Raw genomic sequence first — 19,505 nt, 5'->3', positions numbered from 1 at the left:
AAGAAATCACAAGTCGCTTTGGAAGCAGATAAAGTTAGCAGATAATGCTTCTCCTGACCGCCCTGTTGATCACAGTGCTGGCTGTCATTTGAAGGCTCACCAGTGTAAGTGCTGAGCGGGACATTGGGCAGGCACATCTCCTCCCTCCTCTACTGGGGCACATGTCTAGCAACAGCCAATCACCAGCCAGGAAGCACAAGCTGGTCCAAGCATGGGGAGTGTGGGCCTCACTGCTCAGATACTTGGCCATGTGTACCCTGGAACTTGCTAGGCTTGTCAGATCAGTGGGGTGAGACCTACAGTGTACCAGAACCAAATGTTTCCAGCTCAAATATGATCAATGAATAATGGACGAAAAATAAGTAAGCTAATTGGTCTGTGGTCATGGTGGATAAAACTCCATCAAACAAGCTGTGTGTGTGAACTATGCGCATTCACTGGTCATACCTACAAAATAATGTTTGCGCCTGTGTAGTCAAAGGTTGGAAACTTGAAGTGAGCACTCATAGGTCCAAGGAGAGGAGAGAGACAGAAACGTTGAGCATGGAGCTCATCCTCTTCGTGCGTCATACAAGCCGGATGAACTCTAGAATTGAAGCTCTCACCGCCCAAACCCCAAAACCAAGGAACTGTATTTTCCTCCCATCCATGAGACTGACTGGTGTAAATGTATTTGTGCACAGATTCAAAATCACAGCCATTAGCCATTACGTTTTGTTCAGCTCCGTATTACGGGTGGGGCAGCGTGGTTATGGACTGGGAAGGAGGGGGGAATGTTGGGAGGGATACAACCACTCCTAGTGTGAATATTTCATGACCAACCTGTCTCTTGGTTATGAAATACCATTTAAATACCGTTTCATTTTGGAGCCATCTGGACCTGTTTGGAGTCAGAAAAAGCAACTTTGGCTTCTTCACTTTGGGAACTATAACAGCGAGGCCGTACAGAAATGTATTAATTTATTTATTTTAGACCTGAAATCAATACTGGGTCTGTCATTCCTAAGATCCATTTAAGGGCATAAAACAAAAGTGCATTTGGCCATTTGTTATCTGTACAGTGTGGAATAGATCTATACAACATGGCAGCTATATTCAAACATTTACTTGATTCATGAGGTGGTCTCAATGGCAGGCTTTAACCCCCAGTGTCTAAACGGATGAGGCAGACAAACAACAACACAGAACATTTTCCTCCCTCCCTCTCTTTCACTCTCTCTCCCTCTCTCTGGCTCTGCCTCAGTGTTGGTGAAGTTTTTTGTCATGTGGTTAATATGACTGGTGTATAATCTACATAAATGAAAAACAGTTATCTATAAGCACTGGAATTTGTGGGCTGTGCTTGTACACCTGGTCATTGTTCTTCTCAATTAAATAATGTCACAGGTACACTGAAGGCAACTATTTACTGAGGATCACAACCCCAGTCTAACTTATTTCTCATTTAAACATGTGAAAGTAAGCCAATACTGTTAACAAAACAAATTATTATTTCAAATAGGGCAGAGGGATTGTCATTAATCATACTCATTGATTACTCTTAAAAGACAAGACAGGAACATGCAATCTTCTTTCTCAGTTAGGTTTTATTTGATTGACAGCTTTGCCACAGCCACAGTCTTCACCTTCAATTCATCAACTTGGCATTTTGCATGCCACTTAGTGAAAGGCCTTGCTTGGTAAACTGTATTCAGCACTACTGTGATGGTGAAGGAGATATTCAGACTTTTGCAAACAAGCACATCAAGTGCTCCATTGTTCCTGGCTCATTGCATTTTCTTCCCAATTATGACAATCAGCACAAATAATCTCCTTTTCTAATCTGAATGCAGTACACAGTCAAGCTATTGATGTGTTCCGCCACATTTCTTATTATTCCTTTTCATGGACAAGGCTGAGAGGAACACCATACACATTACCACAAAAAAGCGTGCATCCCCAATTGTCCTGGGGATTGTTTTATTCCGCTGCAGCAAACACATTGTAAGTTAATCAGTTAATGAAAAAGGGCACATGGTGAGAAAATTGAATGATGTCTGTGATGAGTGTTATGTGTCATTTAGTATTATTATATATAATAATACTTACTACTACTACTATTATGCTTATATACATGGTGCAAATGTTTTACATTGTTGCACGGTACATTATCTACAGCACATTCAGAAAGTATTCAGACCCTTCACCTTTTTCACATTTTGTTGTGTTGCATTTTTAAGAAAGTTGCAAGGGTATGAATACTATCTCAATGCCCTGTATATATCTTAGATTTACACTGATTATTCTTCCCCTGCCCATTTCTTTGTGTTCCTTGCATGGACACTGCAGAGAAGGAATGTATGACTACTGCTATTTCTTGCAAAACAGAGTAGTCCAAGGGCAGGTTGACAGATATTGTGGTTGCAGAACACAGAGACACACAGTCTAAAGATTGTCTTTGACTGTAAACTACTTTAGCCCTTATTTAATCTGAAGAAACCTCTTTATGGAATGCTTGTGTCAAAGTCCTGGAAAGAGCTCTTAACAGTTTATTCAAACTGTTGTCGCCGAAGGCCTAAGAACTCAAGAGCATTGTCTGCAAGTAGCCTCTCCTGAAACAGAAAGAAGACAATTACAAGGACATTTTACCTAGTTATGTACAGGCAACAGCATGCATTCAATGTATTACCGCATTTCTCACTGATCATTTTAAAGAGAGCTTCGTGCATTTGTTTTACCTTCAGGGCATTGTCAAAGTCTTCCATAGACTCTATCAATGATCCAGGCTCCAACTCTCCCAGCGGAAATGGATAGTCTGTTCCTAGCATAACATTATCCTGGAGCACACCGACAATGTATCATCAACATTAGACACAAGTAGTTCAATGACAATATTACTCATAAGATAAAACAACTACATTAAATGCACATCTGTGTCGTCTTGGTTTGATGGAAATGTTTCTTCAAAAACCTCCACATTCTAAACTTCAGTTTGGATTTCACAATATGTTAGCTGTGAACCCCTTGTACATCAAGAGTTCCAAAGAGAGGGAAGTACAGTAATGGCGATGAGGACCTATGTAAGACACACATCAAATGTCAACAACTATAAAAGTCCATCTCTTTTATGGGTAATTTACTGTTGTCCTTGTTGTTAGTTGACTTGCTGAAGCAACGGACAATTTCAGTACGACTTAATCAATGTAAACATAGGCCTACTCTCAGGAGTCTAATCCCTTGATATACGTTCAATATACAGTATGAATATCACAATTCTTTCATAATGAATTTTTTTAGCACACCTTTCCTATCACATCAAGGAGTAACTTCAGAGCAAGGGGGTCGTGAACGAGTGAGTCAGTGTAGAAGGAACCCAGGTATTTCCGTGGGTTGCTTTTGTTGTCCACAGCACACAAATCTGGTCGCACTTGAAACCCATGTTCTATTCGGCCAACTGTGTATGGAAATGAACCCCCTAAAAATACAAGATTTCTATTAGCAAGCATGCATACACAGTATATTTGGTTGTACTTTATATTGGACAGAATCGGTCTTCCATTAGTCAAAATTAGAATTTGCAATTCAGAACAATACTATCAACATGCTTGGTGCTTTTTGGCCCTTACTGGGCCCTTCTGAAATTCTTCATACAAGACAAGTTTTTACCTCCATGGGCAAAGCAAACCTTTAGTTTGGGAAACCTCTCAAAAATCCCACCAAATATCATGGAGCATATGGCCATAGATGTCTCCGATGGCATTCCTGTTGAAACATTATTGGTAGGTGACAAAAATACATTTAAGCGTACAGCTCTGACCTTTATTTGCCCCAAGAGTAAAGTGTCTGTTTAATCGTGGTCAAATCATCAAGGGCCTACATGAATGCATGACATTCAAATGCCTTATTGGTTGACCGTGAAATCCAACTTAAACCAATGGTGCTGATTTGATACATCTATCTTTAATTCAGATAAACCAAAATGTTTCATGTGACAATGCATCGTCAGTTGCATTGGAATAACTGATACAACACATCATTGCTAATTGTACTCACCAACCAACCAGGGGAGCCAATATTTAGCCATTCTTCCATCTATCTGCATATCCCACGGATGTACAAATAAAGAGCAGTTGAGCCTTTCTGCAGCCTGCAAGAGGATCAAATGATTAAAGGTAAATTCCTCCACATTCATTTTCCATGTTTTGTTTCATATTCCATCATTTTTGTATACAGGGAGAAAGGGTTTTGTTATCCTTTAGGATAACTAGGTTTATGAGCAACTTTTTGGTGAGTTAGTAGGTGAGAAAAATCATTAGAGCCTCAAGCATGGTCATGCGTTTGTTTCTATGGAGTAAACACTCAAAATATAAATAAATGACTGTAAATGATTGATGTCTCCTTTCTGTGAGTTGCCAATTGATCAGCATGAATATGAACCATTACAGTGGAGGAACTAGTCTTTATCTCACTTCGTAGATAGGATATAACTCAGGGGCATTGAGGTCCCAGGTGTTGATATGAGAGCCGATCTGAACACCAGGAAAGCCAAGATCCTTCACACATCGGGTCATCTCCAGCACAGCGAGGTCAGGGGCCTGCATGGGTAGAGTGCCCAGACCAACAAAGCGTTTTGGATAAAGTCGCACAGTCGATGCCAGGTCATCATTCAGGATACCGCATAGGTCCAAGGTGTCGTGGGGTTTAGCCTGTGAGAAAAAAAAGAATCTTATTTGAATACAGTTTTGTTTGTATGAAATAGTGGAGTTCCATGTTTCAGTAGACCTTAGGAATTGTGGGTATCTGAAGATCACAATATGGTAAAATGTGACCCTTTCTAGGACACTGTTTGAAAATAAGTACTTCAAGAGGAGTAAGTGTCCCAACAGGATGCTAGCCTCTAGGGAAGAATTTCCTTGAAAAACAGCTTTCTTGCTTCCTTGAAGCTAACAACATTTTAACATTTTACCAATTTAAACAGTAGGATGCATTTTGGAATGCGAAATACTCTTACCCAGTAGTTAAACATCACAGGAACAGTGGAGAGAGCCTGCACAGTCACCCCTGGGAAAAAACACAACTCACAATCATATTCAGCCATTCACCTTTCCCACATTTTTTGTTGCATCTTTTCCTACCTGATTTATCCATGTCCCGAATGCGGGCTTCTGCATCCCAACAGTTCTCCTGGATCACTCGAAACTCTTTGCCATCCTTCATCATTTTGGCCTCCCCCTACAACCCCAAATACATATCCTTAACATATCCTTTCCTTGTAACACTATGGCTCGCCAGTATTGATTATACCAACCATCGTGCCTTTGAAGTGAACAGTTACGATTTAATGCGTTGTAGAAATTGACTTACTTGACAGTGGTGATCAAGCTGGACAAACCCACCATAGCCGTACCTCTGAGGAACACAGAAAGGAAAGGTGTGGATGGAGTGAAATGATTTTGGTATTCCCCTTGGACGGTTGGAAGGAGGCAGCAGCACATTACCTTTTTAAACTACCGGTGCATTTCCTAATAAATGCAAATATGATTGCCCTGAAACAGCACCTATGCGATAACATGGATGCAAACACTTCGCCCTACGAAAGGAAGGTTTGACTCTCCTACTTGTAGGATGAGCAATAAATATCATGTAACATGGCCCAGGGGAGCGATTCTCCAATGACCCACCAATTTAACACCACTGACCCACTGACATTCTGGCACACATAGGAAGACAACACATTCACTGCTATTCAAATATGAATCAGTCAATATCCAAAATGAGTTGCTGGTTTGCATTCATTCACAGCAAGTGATGGCAATCAAAACTCTTTTCATTGGTGGTACATTGGTGATAGAATGACCTACTAAGTGGTATCCAAACACAAAGCGTTTAATGACTCACCTTTTTAGAACTCATTGGCCATTTTAATGTATTTGTTACAAGCCCTACTATTTTTATAATATATGATATAGTTATTATATTGTCAATATTGTTATAAGCATTGTTATGTATTGTGAATAATGCTTTGGTTGTTGCATAATGTTCAGACTGTGTTTTTTCTTTTTCAAATTAGTTTTGTAGGTCTCTTTGGATAACCATTTTCATCCTTTGTGTCTGATATTGATGATATCATTTTAATAATACATGCATTTTAGAAAGGCGTCCGGGCTTTCTGCTGGTGTATTGTTGTAGATTTTGTTAAACGCAAATGTATTTTTTGTAGATAAATGAAAATTACAGCAATATTCTATATTACAAGGTTAAGGTCCACATTTTTAGCTCTACACAAGAAAATGTGAAGTGTGATTGCTCAGCAGTTGTAGAATATCACTCTATATGGTAACTGTATGGATTAGACATGGGAATGAAAGCAGTGCACAGGAAATAGTGACAGAATTCTGTATAACAAACTATAAAAGAGCACACATATATTGATGAATAGAGAACATTACATTAGTCAGCATCTTCTCTACAGGGACAGGGGTACACAGGTAGACTCTCACATGACTGTGCATTCTCAAAAGTAAAGGTATTGTAAGTAAACAAAGTATTGAAAAAATTAAATATTTGAATCTCAGTGAAAGGTGACTTTTGTGGCAATGAGTTCCTACTGTAAAGTTTGTAACTTTACATAGGAGCAAATATTGCAAATATTGTACTGTTCAACTTAGAAGTAATGCAGTTACTGTTAGGTGATACAATTTCTCACTTCTGTTGAATGTATGAATACACGGTTGTTGTTTTTTTGCAAAAAAATAAATGTTTTGCATAATTTGTCACATTGTGTGTGCACAAGCAGTTTGAAGACAGATGGTTGGTGAACACAGCATAATTACAGGGAAACTGTGTCAGTTAAACAGAGCTGGTAGTGACACACATGTTTTCTTAATGTTTCTGTCAAAATATCACTACACACTTTTTGCAATAGAATGATGCATACGTATATCCTAACCATATTATATTCTAAGATGATCAGCTGTTGCATGCTTTTGTGTTGTTTTTTTTTACATTTCTGAACATTTCTGCATTTTTCTATTATAAAATTTCATATAACAGAAATGTGCAGAATCATTGGCATGGTTTTCAGTGGATTTATTCATGTTTTGCATCACAAGACACAAACCAGCTTGTGTTAGATCGCAAGCTTACAACAAATCACGCAGCATACAAAACGTGTAGTCAAACACTGTTGTTAAGCATTCTGTTGGCTGAATGTTTCCCATGACAGAAACTTGTGGCCTTTCAGAAACATATCAAACTGCAAATCAGAAACTTAACTTAGCTGGTTACATTGTCTTGCTAGCATGCATTTTGTAAAGAAGTTGTAACATAAGCCACCCCATTGTAAATTAAGGCAGTCTCGGTCCACTTATAACATTTCAACTAACCTAACTTTTAACTAACCTAAACACTCAAATAAAAAAATTGGGAACTGAGGTCTTTCAGGCACCTATAAAACACAGTTTTCAAAAAACCTATTTTCAGAGGTGCTGAGGTATTACGTATATAAGACAGTTAGTGTGTGGGAGCTCTGAACATTGTAATTTGTTTTATTCATTCATAACCTAAAATTGAAAATGTACTTGTTTACTGGAATATTGATAGTAGGCCTAGATCAGTGAACCTCCAAAGAAGTGTAGACATCCACACTGACTGACTGGGGAAATTCAGCATGTCGACTTACACTGACTTCAAACATCAGGTTAATGGAGCCATATTCTACACAGAGTTTCTATTGGGTTCTAGAAACTATACATTTGTTCTGTAGTTGTAAACCTGAACGTGTGAAATAGTAGTAACATCGATATCAACAGCCAGTCAGGCAACCTCCAGGGGTAGTTTGGCCGAATGCATTAGCCTTACAGTCACAATGTTGCCTCTTTACACCTGACATCAAGATGCGTTGATTCCTATCCAAGTTAAACTGTTGAACAGTTTACCAGGTACAGCATGTAAGATGGCAACTTTAAGTTACCTGATACTGAAAGACGTTTCTGTTAACGAGCAATAGCCTTCTAAATTATTATGCAAGGGAATGGGCTTTAGTTCATAGCAGGTTAATAATCAACAAGCAAAAAGGCACGTTTTGCTTGAACTCTGACCACCTCTTCTTAAAATGCTTTTCAATTCCAAAAGCTTCACAAAGTTGAAAAGACAGCGGTAGCCTACTACTGTGTGACAATATGATATTGATAAGATGAAAACAAGACATAAGTTCAGCGCTTGGGTACTATCACTCATCTCTGATCCTGAGAGTGCATTGGGATTGTACCACCTACACTTCACTGTACGGGTTAAATCCTATTTGTGCTTCATTAACACATTGTGGACATTAGGATGCCTTTTTTTAGTAGCCTATATAAAAACGCGCAGGTTCAACATTAAAGCGGACAGAAAAAAGAAGCTGAAGTAAGGAATTAGGCCACTTTTAACTGGGATAGAAACACGTAAAGTTCAGCAGACTTCTCTGATAGGCCTAGCCTACTTCTAATTAAGGTTCATGAACTCCACACCCGACTTCAACCTACCTCTTTGAGATTTGGCCAGTCCTTAGGTAAAATGTGATTGTGAATATCAATCTTCATTGTACTCAACCTATGTGGACTGTTGTCCCGATATTCGTTTGACGTTTTCACATTTTTTTTATCACACTTTTACTCCTCCTACCTGACTACCCACCTGCAAAACCCAATGGAAAGGAGGGTGGGAAACAGACTTTGAACGTACAGCACTACTTGTAAAACCATTCTGCAAGGATTTAAATAATTAAAGAGTGGGCCAAAACTGTGCAAAACTTGTGACAAATGTGTTGTTGATGCTATGTTGACCTACCATTGCATGGATACAATTTACGTCCGTTCGTTGGAAATTCACACCCCTAGCAAGCCTATACTCTTGGTTCCATAGGCAGAAGTATCTCAGAAGTAGCCTATCCATTGCCTCATCGTGAATATTTTTTTAACATGCTAAATCATGGAGTGTCACTAGATTATCTGATATCACAGAACCATTTTGAATTATCTTTATCCGTTTTGAAATGACATTCAATTTCAGCCGTCACAAACTGCTTCCATTTCTGCATCTATCTTGACAACCTCATTGGGCTACTCTGTTTGTATTACTCACGAGGCGTAATTGTGTAGACACGAAACGTGTATCAAATGAAAGATTATAGTTTACGCTTCACAATGACACAACTTTGCATGTGGAACAACGCAGGAAGGAGTAGGCTAATCATGTTATGAAAATCCGTAAAAATCATTTGAGATTTCTTCACTCTGCATCATATCTGAGTAGCCTAAAGTGTGTTGTGTTTATAGCCTTGCACAGCAAAATGAACAGTAGGCCTAACCAGATGATGTTTGTTGCTAATGTGTGTTTTGGAGTAATCTGCATTTGTTCAGGACACACAACATTGTGCGTTTTTCTCATTAACAAGGCTATCCTTCTAAGGAACACCCACAGAACAAACATGATCTTGTTGTATTTACTAAGTTTCCTATACAATTGCAAAATGTGGAAGCCGCTGGTTAGAGAAAAAAAACGAAGTTTAGTAAGGTAGTGAAATTATGATGAACATAGCCCTGTAAAATTTAGAAGCTGTGATTGTTGCCCTGAAAATGGGTACAACTGTAACACAAATATGTATTATAAATGTATACAAATGTATCCTATTTAGGTATTCTGTGGACTGCTGAATAGGTTGGCTCTACTTGAAGTTTATGTTGTTCATTAAATTAAATAATGATTTAGCTCATGTTGTGCATGTTGTGCCATCTTGTGGTCGCATCAGAATAATGTGGTATGGGGATCTCAACTTTATTGACAGTTTCAGCCTGATGACGTTTATGTTCTGATTTAGACAAATTCTTTTGTGAAGCATTTAGGCTACACAACATCTCCTGAATGGCGTAAGACTTACTGACGTACCATATTAGCATACGGAGGGACTCAAATCCACCCAGTTTGTAACCATAGATGATTTGTATAGGCGAACTAATCCGATTGCCTCAGTTAATAGGTCCTGTTTGCGAGCTCGTGAGAGGCAGGGGAAGGGTCCTTCGCTGATTCTATGAAGCTAACTTACAAGTTGAACTTGTTTTCGTCTTCGTTTCTCCCATGGGAATTTAAAACTGATTTATTGCTGAGATGCCGGACTCTGTTGTTTTAGAGTCCAACACCAACCCAAACTCCACGACAGGTTCCTCAACAGTGCTGAACGGACGGACTTCTCCCCTGGGTCGGAACCTGCCCAGATCGGCATCGGGACACATGGATGGAGACCACGGGATGAAAGTGGAAGAGAGCGTAGAAGGTCAAGGTAAAAAAATAATACAGTTTTCCAAACAAATCAAAACAATTCACTCAGAGATGGGCTCTTCTTTGTTTCTTTTGCATTTGTATTTTATACATCGAAATTACCATCAGTAGGGTAATAACTGCAGATGGGATCATTCTCAACTCAATATTTTCAATCTCTATCGTTAGATCTGTGATTTAGACAAGGATTAAGTAAATAAATGCGCCCACCTTCTAACATGCTACAATTAAGCACTAATAGAAAACATACCGGTGTATCACCTTTTGCTCACATCTGGGTTTTGTAGACCCAAATTTGCCACTGTTGTGACACTACTGAAAGAGGTCCAAAGTCCAAGACAAAAAAACATACAAAACAAGTTGCATGAATAAGATGCTCTTTGCTTCAATAAGGGGTGGGGGTGTGGGAGTAAACAACGACAGGCTGACTGGACTTACACGTTTACATTGCTGCTAACCAGTTGGCCCAATGCTAAGAATTCATGGTGTGATTTTACATGTTTTTTTTTTTTTGCAATATATAGATTATAGTCTAAATAGGTCCCATTAACGCATGCAGTATCACAGAGTGTGTCAAAAAGCCGGACAAATAGGCGTTCTGCCAGACGGTGGACAGAGGGTTGGATAAACCGGACTGTCCGGCCATAGGGTGGACACATGGTCTTCATACTGAAGTATGAGAGACAGCTCAATGTTGCCTATGATGCTTTCGCTGGAAATCCTAGGGAAAATGTGACTGTTCCTGAAATTTCGTATCCCTCACAGATCATTTTTCAGGAATTTTTCAAAGCATTGGTATAAATGCAAGAGATTCTGATGGACTTATTTGAAAACAATAGATCTGAACTGATTCTCCTGTATGTAGTGGCATGCTGTTTGAGTAATAATCTTTAATCAGTCAGAGTCGTAGAGGGAGGACAGGAAACCCATCCACAAGAACCATTTTGATTATGGAATGAATTGTGTCCAGTCTCATCAATAATCCAAGTATGAAAATTAACACTTCTGATGAATGCTTTAGTTATTGGAGGAAAATCTACCAATATGCCACTGAACGGTGACTAGTTTTTGAGTAGATCATGTTAATATTGGAACGTATTTTACTCTGAACCACATAAGACTACAGTTGTGAGGGCATGCTAGCGATGTGTTTTGTGAGAATTATTTATGTACTTAAAAAAAAGATAAAGACAATGGGTAAAGTGAAATACAGTGGGTACCAGTGAGTGTAGCTACAGTTGTAACAACACCTTTGGTACAAATACACTGGTATAGTGAGCAGTGCAATATACTGATGATGGATTGTAAAAATGTAATTTACTCGCTTCCATCCAAGGTCAGACATATTTTTCCCAAAAGGCTAAGGCCACAATATCTCAATGCAGTCCTAAACTACCATACACTTAAAGAACCATATTGATTGTTTTCATTTTTTCCTTACAATTGCTTAAAGTAGAAAGTCACAGTCATAATTTTGATTGGTGGACTAACTTAATCTAATTGCTAATCTCTAACACTAGTGTATTAGGTCGTCATTACAGTCCAAAAGTATTGCAGCTTTTCACCTTGCTATTATCCTCATCAGGGATTATTGTTAAGTCATGAGAACTATAATTCCTGGAAAGAAAAATACTAGCCATAGTTGGCAGTCATGGGAATAATATTTTTCTCACACAGTTTAAGTCAGTAATTCTTTGCATCCATCATTTTTACTCTCAGTTCTTCATGTATCTGTAGTGTGTGAGTGTGTGTGTGTGTGTATGTACACAATGTACTGGTAGTATGTTTGTTTGTGTGTACTGTAGTTCTGTCTAATTGCTTGAAAAAAAACATATTCCATGGTGAGCAGTCATGTGATGTTCTCCTCTCACTTGAAATACACTTAAGTATTCACTTGAGTGGGGTACTGACCTGGATCATGGGCTCTATGGGATATGTTACAAATGTCTGTAAAGAAAACATTCTGTAACTATGACAAAGGGACTTTATGCAGTTTGCAATATTTATATCACATGAGCATGAACCTGTCTGTGTGTTTGCATGTGACTGTGTGTGTGTGTCTGTGTGTGTTCTGCGGTGCGCACCATGGTCTGCATATCTGTTTGTGAGTGCTGTGCGTGATTCATAGCATATGTTTCCTGTGGTGTAAGTGTTTAGTGCTCAGGCAGCGCATGCTCTCAGTAGTGTCTGCAAGTATGGATCATGTGAGGACTCTCCTGCTTCCACCATAATCACACTGACCTGCTATTGGTTCAGCCCACTTGTCAAGCACAGGGAGCATGTGACTGTCTCCAAAATTCTCTGAAGACTGTGTTAGAGAGAGATCTACAGCTGATGTTATTACTACATGGTAAATTAAGTTTTAACTGCTGAACTGATGCAAGTTTGTTAAGAAATGTATTTAGATTTATCTCACAACTGAAAAAAATGCTTTACATGGTCACATTTACATCACCTCTAATGAATGCTTAAGATCTTTGGGATTTTCTTCTGTTTCTTTTCTATAGCAGTTCCCTCCAAATCTTCTGACTAGATGTCATATGCAATTATATTTTACTGTGGGGGTCTGATGGTTGTTAAAATACAACCCATGACTTTTTCCTTGATAATGTGGAGATATGTGGAAACATCTGTGAAAACACTTTTTTCTCCTCACAGGTTTACTGGAGAGCAGCCTGAGACTGAAACCTTATGAAGCTCAGAAGTATCGCAAAAGAGCATTATGGGTGTCATGGATTTCCATCATAGTTACCCTAATCCTGGCTGTTGCTGCCTTCAGTGAGTATTTTACTTACATAGTCTTTACACTCAACTGTTCTACAGCATCCTAACACTCAACTCAATAAACTGTACTTTTATCCATTGTTATTTGAATTGAATGAATGAATGGTAATACATACCAGTGCTTCTTGTGTTCAGGTAATTGAAGGCAGACTGCAATATATATACCACTCTATTAACATTCAACTACACAAGGTTGCCATTTTAAGAGACAATCTCATATATGAGTTTTCTGTTGTATCAGCAGAATTTCTGGCATGAGCAGCAATCTGATTTGTGTTCTTGGGATAACTACCCTTTGTGCTATACAACCCCCCCACCCCCCATGTGTAATGAGATACCTCTTGCCACTTTCCAGACCATTGTTGCATTGCATACTGAGGCATTGCATACTGATTGCCAGTGTCTACTACTGACGAAAAAAAAATCACTGACTCATTCAAGCTTGTGACTGCCCCTCAGCTGAGTCCTTGAGAGCGTGAACACAGGAAGCTGTTGTTTCCCCCCTCCACGTTATCTGCTCCAGAAAGATTCTCTGCCACATGGTGCCAGTAGCGCAGAAACACACGTCATATGATGCCCCTTAATATCTGGGATGGTGCTGTGGGCAAAGAATTGATTCTTTATGGGTGAGGAATAGCTAAAGGAGAAACCTGTTATTCCTGATTTTTTGTAAATAAATAATAACCCTTAATAGTTATAGAGTGCGTCTGAGCCATAAAGTGCCACACTATGGCCTTATCTGGCAGCACAAAAAGCTGATGGATGCTGTGCGGAGTAGCCAGAATGTGGAATTTAGAATATACAATTTAGTCAGTGACACAGCTAATGAGATGGGATTTTCTGCCTCATCGCTTACCTGGCATCCGTCCATACCAGGAGAAGTCTGTGTAATGAAAGATTCAAAGCTGTGGGACTGGTCTAGCAAATTCCACCTCTAACACTTTTTACAACATTCCTCAGAATATGATAGATGTTTGAAAAAAAAGCCGCAATAAGATCATCTAAGATCATGGAATGTTTGGTAATACATTGTCGTGACGCATTGAGTACTTGTCATTAGAAGTAAATCCTTCACCTGAGAAGTGTGTTACCCTAAAACTGTTACAAAAATATAAGAAAAAAGAAAGAAAGAAAAGGAAAGAAGGAGAGGAAGAAATCTTCATCTCTATGTAATTCCCTCATCCCTCATGGGAAAATGACATGTGCAAGTGTGCTCTCTGCTGTTGAAATCGTGTAATGAAAGATGACGGGGGTTATTTTTTATTCAGTTTCTTTGACAGACCAATGTTCGAGAAAATGATGAGGGAAATTAGGGGAAATTATGTAATACCTTGCACCTTGCAATTCAGAAGACTCATCTGTTTATAGCTTTTTAATACAGTCCTTGTCTTACTTATTAAACAAGGCCCTTTTCTATTGAAGCTTTTGTTTGTGTCCAACCTTTCAAGCGTGAGTTCACGATACTGCTTAATCGATGAGCATATACTTCTCATGCCCCTGTGCCAACTGGCAGCACTTTTCCTCCCCCCCCCCCCCCCCACCTGCAACTCAAAGGGAAAGCAGTCATTGATTAAAAGCTAATTACATGACAAGAGGGTAGAAATAGCAGACATCTAGATGAGCAAAGTGGACTATTTTCCGTCGAGCGTCTGACAGTTTAAACATACCCATTTTACATCAGACAATGGGTCACAAAAGCTGTCTATTGCACCAGCTGGTGGATGACTTTCTGTGACCCACACAACCCAACATCCTGATCAGTCTTCTTCATTAGGAAGTTTTTTTTCATGCAGTGTTATCCTGTACAAAATTATTTCCTAACAATTGTTTAGTAATTTGTTTCAACAATAAATAGCTGTTGAACTACTAGTGCAAACTGTCAAATACTTGTCAGCCGTAATTATCAACAAGTTTTATACAATGCTAAACAACCTCTGAACTAACTCTCCCCATTACCATTACCCAACACTGTCCCTGTCCCTGTCCCTAACAAAACTAACCCTAGCCCAACCTTACTCTAACCATAATCCAGAATCAAACCTGTTTCATCCCTTGCTGTCAGCTGTGACAAAAATGGACCATTTAAACAAAGCGTGACTAATTTGGAGTGCAACAGATATTTTTGCTGTGCTGATTTAGCGACCAAACTGTTAGCACACACATAAGTGACACCACAGTTTGGCTGTCCTGAGAGCTTTTGGTGGTTTTCTCAAATTGACCTGCTGGCGTTCAGCTGGGAAATGATTTGGGAATCTTGCTCCCTAATGTGGGTGCTTGGTAACAGCAGGTTATTAGCGGAGAAAGATCCAGAAAGAACTTAAATAGCTGCCTCAAGGCAGTGATGCAATCCTACTCATTCAGTTGTCATACTCCCTGTCTTTGTTTCGGAAACAAAACGCACGCACACACGCATGCATGCACGCACGCACGCACGCACGCATGCACAAACGCATGTACACACATACGCACGCACATACATACGCACGCACACACATACGCACGCACACACAGTATAATGCACCCAAACCCATCTGAGGAATAGTGTTGGAAGTGCTTAAACAGATTTCCAGCTTTCTTTTTTTTCCCTTTCTACAAATGCTAGTTAAACACACAATTAGCAGTTTTTTTATTAGTCCCTTGTGATGCATTTTATTACGAAGTGTAATCAATAACCCACCACAAGTAAGTAGTCACTGGCGGTGTTGAACATGTGCTACATTTCCTGATCCGGTCCTTGTGATCCACCTTGTTATATATATATATATACATGACCTATAGTCCCCCCTACCACTACCACCTACTGGGAGCCCAGTCCCTCCCACTCTTTGTTCTGCCCTCTTATGGATATTGCTCTGGAATGTAGACAGTCATACATACAGGCTTAAAACAGCTCAGTTGATTTATAGAGGACTGCCTGTGATGAGCGTGATTTGTGTGTTACAGTTGATTCCCACAGGAGGATGAAATATGATAGAATAATTTATTCTATTTTGTTAAGGATTTGGATGTGACTGACAAAATCTGACCAGTTGTAGTTCTCATATCAGAAATGTATCCTTTGTGCTGTGTGCTTCTCCACGCACATGTCTTTTTAGTTATTTCTGGACACCCAACGTTTTTTTGTTGATTGTTCTGAGAAATAATCTTAGGGCCCCTGAGCAGAATATCATTGACATTACATGATAGACCCCGGTGTGCCATCTACAGCATAAGTGATTACTAAAATATGCGTTACATTTTCATCCATACCAAACCATTCTAGCCTGTTAAAGTCTTTATTTTTCCACACTTGCATCCTTATTTGATTGATTCTTAGACTTTCCCAACAAAAGCAAGATCCCACACCGCTGTAAATCAGATACACCATTTGACCCACTGACTTTACAACATTAGAATGCTATAAAGTATTTCAACTCCACACAATATTTGACTGAATTGTTATACTAAAACTCATAAGATGGTTCAGTACTGCTGATATTTGTTTTAATATTTCAGTTTTTTTAAACTGAATAGTATCGAAATAGTACCGTGATTAGTCTGTTGTTTTATGCGATGAAGAAAATGTGTCAACCAAGGGACATGTGCTTTGAACACATGAGCTAAGTGGTTAGTGTTAGATAAACCCAAAGTTGAACCATAATACTATTTTTTGTATAATTATTCCGGCATGTGTGAATGAAAATGGAAAATGTTGATCTCCTGGTGGTGTGATTACCTTATGAATGCTGACTCGACTAGGGGTCCATAAATCAGTACTTTCTGTTAGTAGAACACATACATGTGATGAGGGGATTCCACCCAAAGTATTGCATAAAACTGAGGTTAGCTAAGGCCGCTATGTTCATTGCACCTCTGAACAGCATAGAGACAGAAATGTGTTTCATTGCCAGGGGGTTTGGCCCTGTAGGAATGATTTTTGTGAATGTTTCTTATATTTATGTGCATCAACCACTGTTTTGTAACAATATACAGTATAGATGTACAATGTGCAGTGACAGTTTCGATTACTTTCTCACATTATCTTTCTCTCTCCCTAGCTGTTTCTGCTATGAAAAACAGTGTGTCAGCCTTTGGGTTTGGGGTAAGTTTAGTGTACTTCCATCGATTAATCATGGGCAATAATGATAGTTTAGATGAAGCAGAGATTCCGTAACGGTATACTGTACGAGAATTCATGATAACATGTTATCCTAATATTAAAGTGTACATCTAATCATAACCTTGTATGGAGTGTGAGCACTGGTTTGTTGTTTTATTTGGATGAACCAAGCAATGTGACAGGTTGATAATGACAAGGCCATCACTAGATGGACTTTTGCAGTGTTCCTGGTTATTCTACCAAGACATTTGAGCTATTTTAGAGGGGTTATTCCTTCAAGCTAGGCTGCATTTTGTTTTAATGCCATAATTAAAACCAGATTGCCTTTTTCCAGTGATTTAGAATAGTGAGGGGTGAGGCTTAGCAATGATAACTATGGCACAAGATGATGCTCTTTTCTGTACTGTCGTCAGTCTATTAAAATACACTTGAAGGATATTCAGAGTCTTGTTATTTATTATTAGTTATATTTATCTCTGTCTATCTGTCTTTTGTCTTTGTCTACCCAGTTTGATGCTTCATTAGATGTGCTTTCCTCATTTATTGTGTTGTGGCGCTATAATAACCCAGCAGCTGTGCACTCAGCCTACAAGGAATACATGTAAGTAAACAGCCCATAGCTTCGTCTCTCTCACTTCCTCTCCTCTCTCTAGTGTCTTCATTTCTTTCTCTCACATAGGGAATTATAATATAACTTGTATGAATGTATATGCCAACCTCTGTTTTCTATTTTTTTTTATTTCCCTGTAGAGCGTGTTTGGTATTGGGAGTTGTGTTCATTCTGTCTTCTCTGTGCATTGTGGGAAAGGCTGTCCATGACCTGGCAACCAAGGTCTTGCCTGAGGTGGTGAGTACATGAAGAGCCTTTAACTGTTAAAGGGAAATAAATCAGAATTCATAATACTATATCAATAACGAATAATGACACAGCAAACACATAGATAACCTGTATAAGTAGATGTTAATGCTGTGGTTGTTGATTCCCTCTGACGTATGAACTTCTTTGTGTCGTTTTTGTGTTTTCTCAGATATATTTCTGTAAAAGCAACAATGGACAATAAAAACAGACTAACCCTTTAATTCTCTCTTGCTCTTATTTGCTTTTGTAGGATGACTTTCTTTTTATTGTGTCCATTGTGAGTGGGGTGCTGTGCCTCATCCTGGCTGTGCTGAAGTTTGTGCTGGGGAAGGCTCTCACAAGCAGAGCACTCATCACTGATGGTATATAGGGCCAAAACCTCTCTAGAAATACACATTTGAATCTGGCTCTTGGGATTTACTTTAAATAATGGGTTGTTTGGGTTGAGAAAAAACACATATTTTCTGCATAGAACTTATCTTAGCCTTAGCAACCTCCGTTCTGTCAAGCCAGTGACTTGATGCAAAAGAGTTCTGCGTTCTGGTTCTATTTAGTACTATTTCTGTAAGAGAGAACATTCTGGAGATACTAATTGGAAGTGGATTACCAAGGAATGCCAAGTTGCATTCAAAGTGGAAAAAGTTTTCACACTAATGAAAGGTTTTGTCAACTTTACTTGCAGGATTTAACTCCTTTGTCGGGGGGCTCATGGGATTTTCCATACTCATCAGTGCTGAGGTCTTCAGATACTATGACAGCGTCTGGTTCCTGGATGGCACTATTGGAATCCTCATAGGACTCATCATCCTCGCCTATGGAATCAAGTAAATAATGACACCTCCTCCCAAGCCACATACTCAAAGTCAATCCCAACAAAAGACAGAGGAAGATTAATAGATCAGTAGGGAAGTGGGTTAAAACTATAAGATACAGCACCATAAACAAAAATGTTCATGTGCTCTTAACCTGGTGTTGAAAGTGGTTGGCTCCAAGTGTATGTTGTGGATAAGCCAACATTCAGTGTTACCAAGAGTACTCAATAAGAGTGATTCATTGCAATCAGTAAAATCATACTCACAGTTCTTTTATCATTAATATTTCAATGCCACTGAAGACTTACGTAAGTTGCAGTTTTTTTGTCATAAAAAAAAACTAATGTTCTCTTATCTCTCTCTCTGCCACAGGCTGCTGATTGATATGATTCCCAAGATAAGGCAAACAGGGGGCTATGAGCCGTTTGAGTGAAAAAGTGCCTGAAAGGCAGCTGAAGAGCTACGGCCTTGCTTTCGTGCCATCCATTTTTCCTCTTTTTGGCCACACTAACTCTCTCAATTCAGCTCCCTCTCTCAACCTTTCTCTCATTTGATACAACAGAGCAATTCTCTGATCAGACACTCATCGCATCATGTCAAGACCAATTTTGTCTCTAAAGGGAGGAGATAAAATGAGAGTCAGCAGTGGCACTAA

General features: G+C 39.1%; 2 protein-coding genes across 2 annotated transcripts; one reads left to right on the top strand and one right to left on the bottom strand.

Moving 5' to 3' along the window:
• Positions 1 to 2,528: 2,528 nt before the first annotated feature.
• On the bottom strand, positions 2,529 to 8,561 carry acmsd (aminocarboxymuconate semialdehyde decarboxylase; the record flags this gene model as incomplete). Its single annotated transcript, XM_080838512.1, has 10 exons — positions 2,529 to 2,591; positions 2,718 to 2,816; positions 3,282 to 3,454; positions 3,646 to 3,741; positions 4,033 to 4,126; positions 4,449 to 4,685; positions 4,991 to 5,040; positions 5,115 to 5,211; positions 5,344 to 5,388; positions 8,505 to 8,561. The coding sequence occupies 10 exons, from the start codon at positions 8,559 to 8,561 to the stop codon at positions 2,529 to 2,531; spliced, it is 1,011 nt and encodes a 336-aa protein (XP_080694638.1).
• Positions 8,562 to 10,125: 1,564 nt separating this feature from the next.
• Positions 10,126 to 19,283, top strand: LOC308364921 (transmembrane protein 163a-like; the record flags this gene model as incomplete). The annotated part of the gene is made up of 8 exons (XM_080838206.1): positions 10,126 to 10,297; positions 12,955 to 13,074; positions 17,118 to 17,161; positions 17,689 to 17,780; positions 17,930 to 18,026; positions 18,289 to 18,400; positions 18,721 to 18,862; positions 19,223 to 19,283. 8 exons carry the CDS (start codon positions 10,126 to 10,128, stop codon positions 19,281 to 19,283), a joined length of 840 nt encoding a protein of 279 aa, XP_080694332.1.
• Between the last annotated feature and the right edge of the window lie 222 nt (positions 19,284 to 19,505).

Source organism: Sprattus sprattus (assembly GCF_963457725.1).
Source record: "Sprattus sprattus genome assembly, chromosome: 5".
Classification (NCBI taxonomy): domain Eukaryota; kingdom Metazoa; phylum Chordata; class Actinopteri; order Clupeiformes; family Clupeidae; genus Sprattus; species Sprattus sprattus.
Note: the sequence above shows the minus strand (reverse complement) of the source record. Positions and strands in the feature narration are given on the sequence as shown.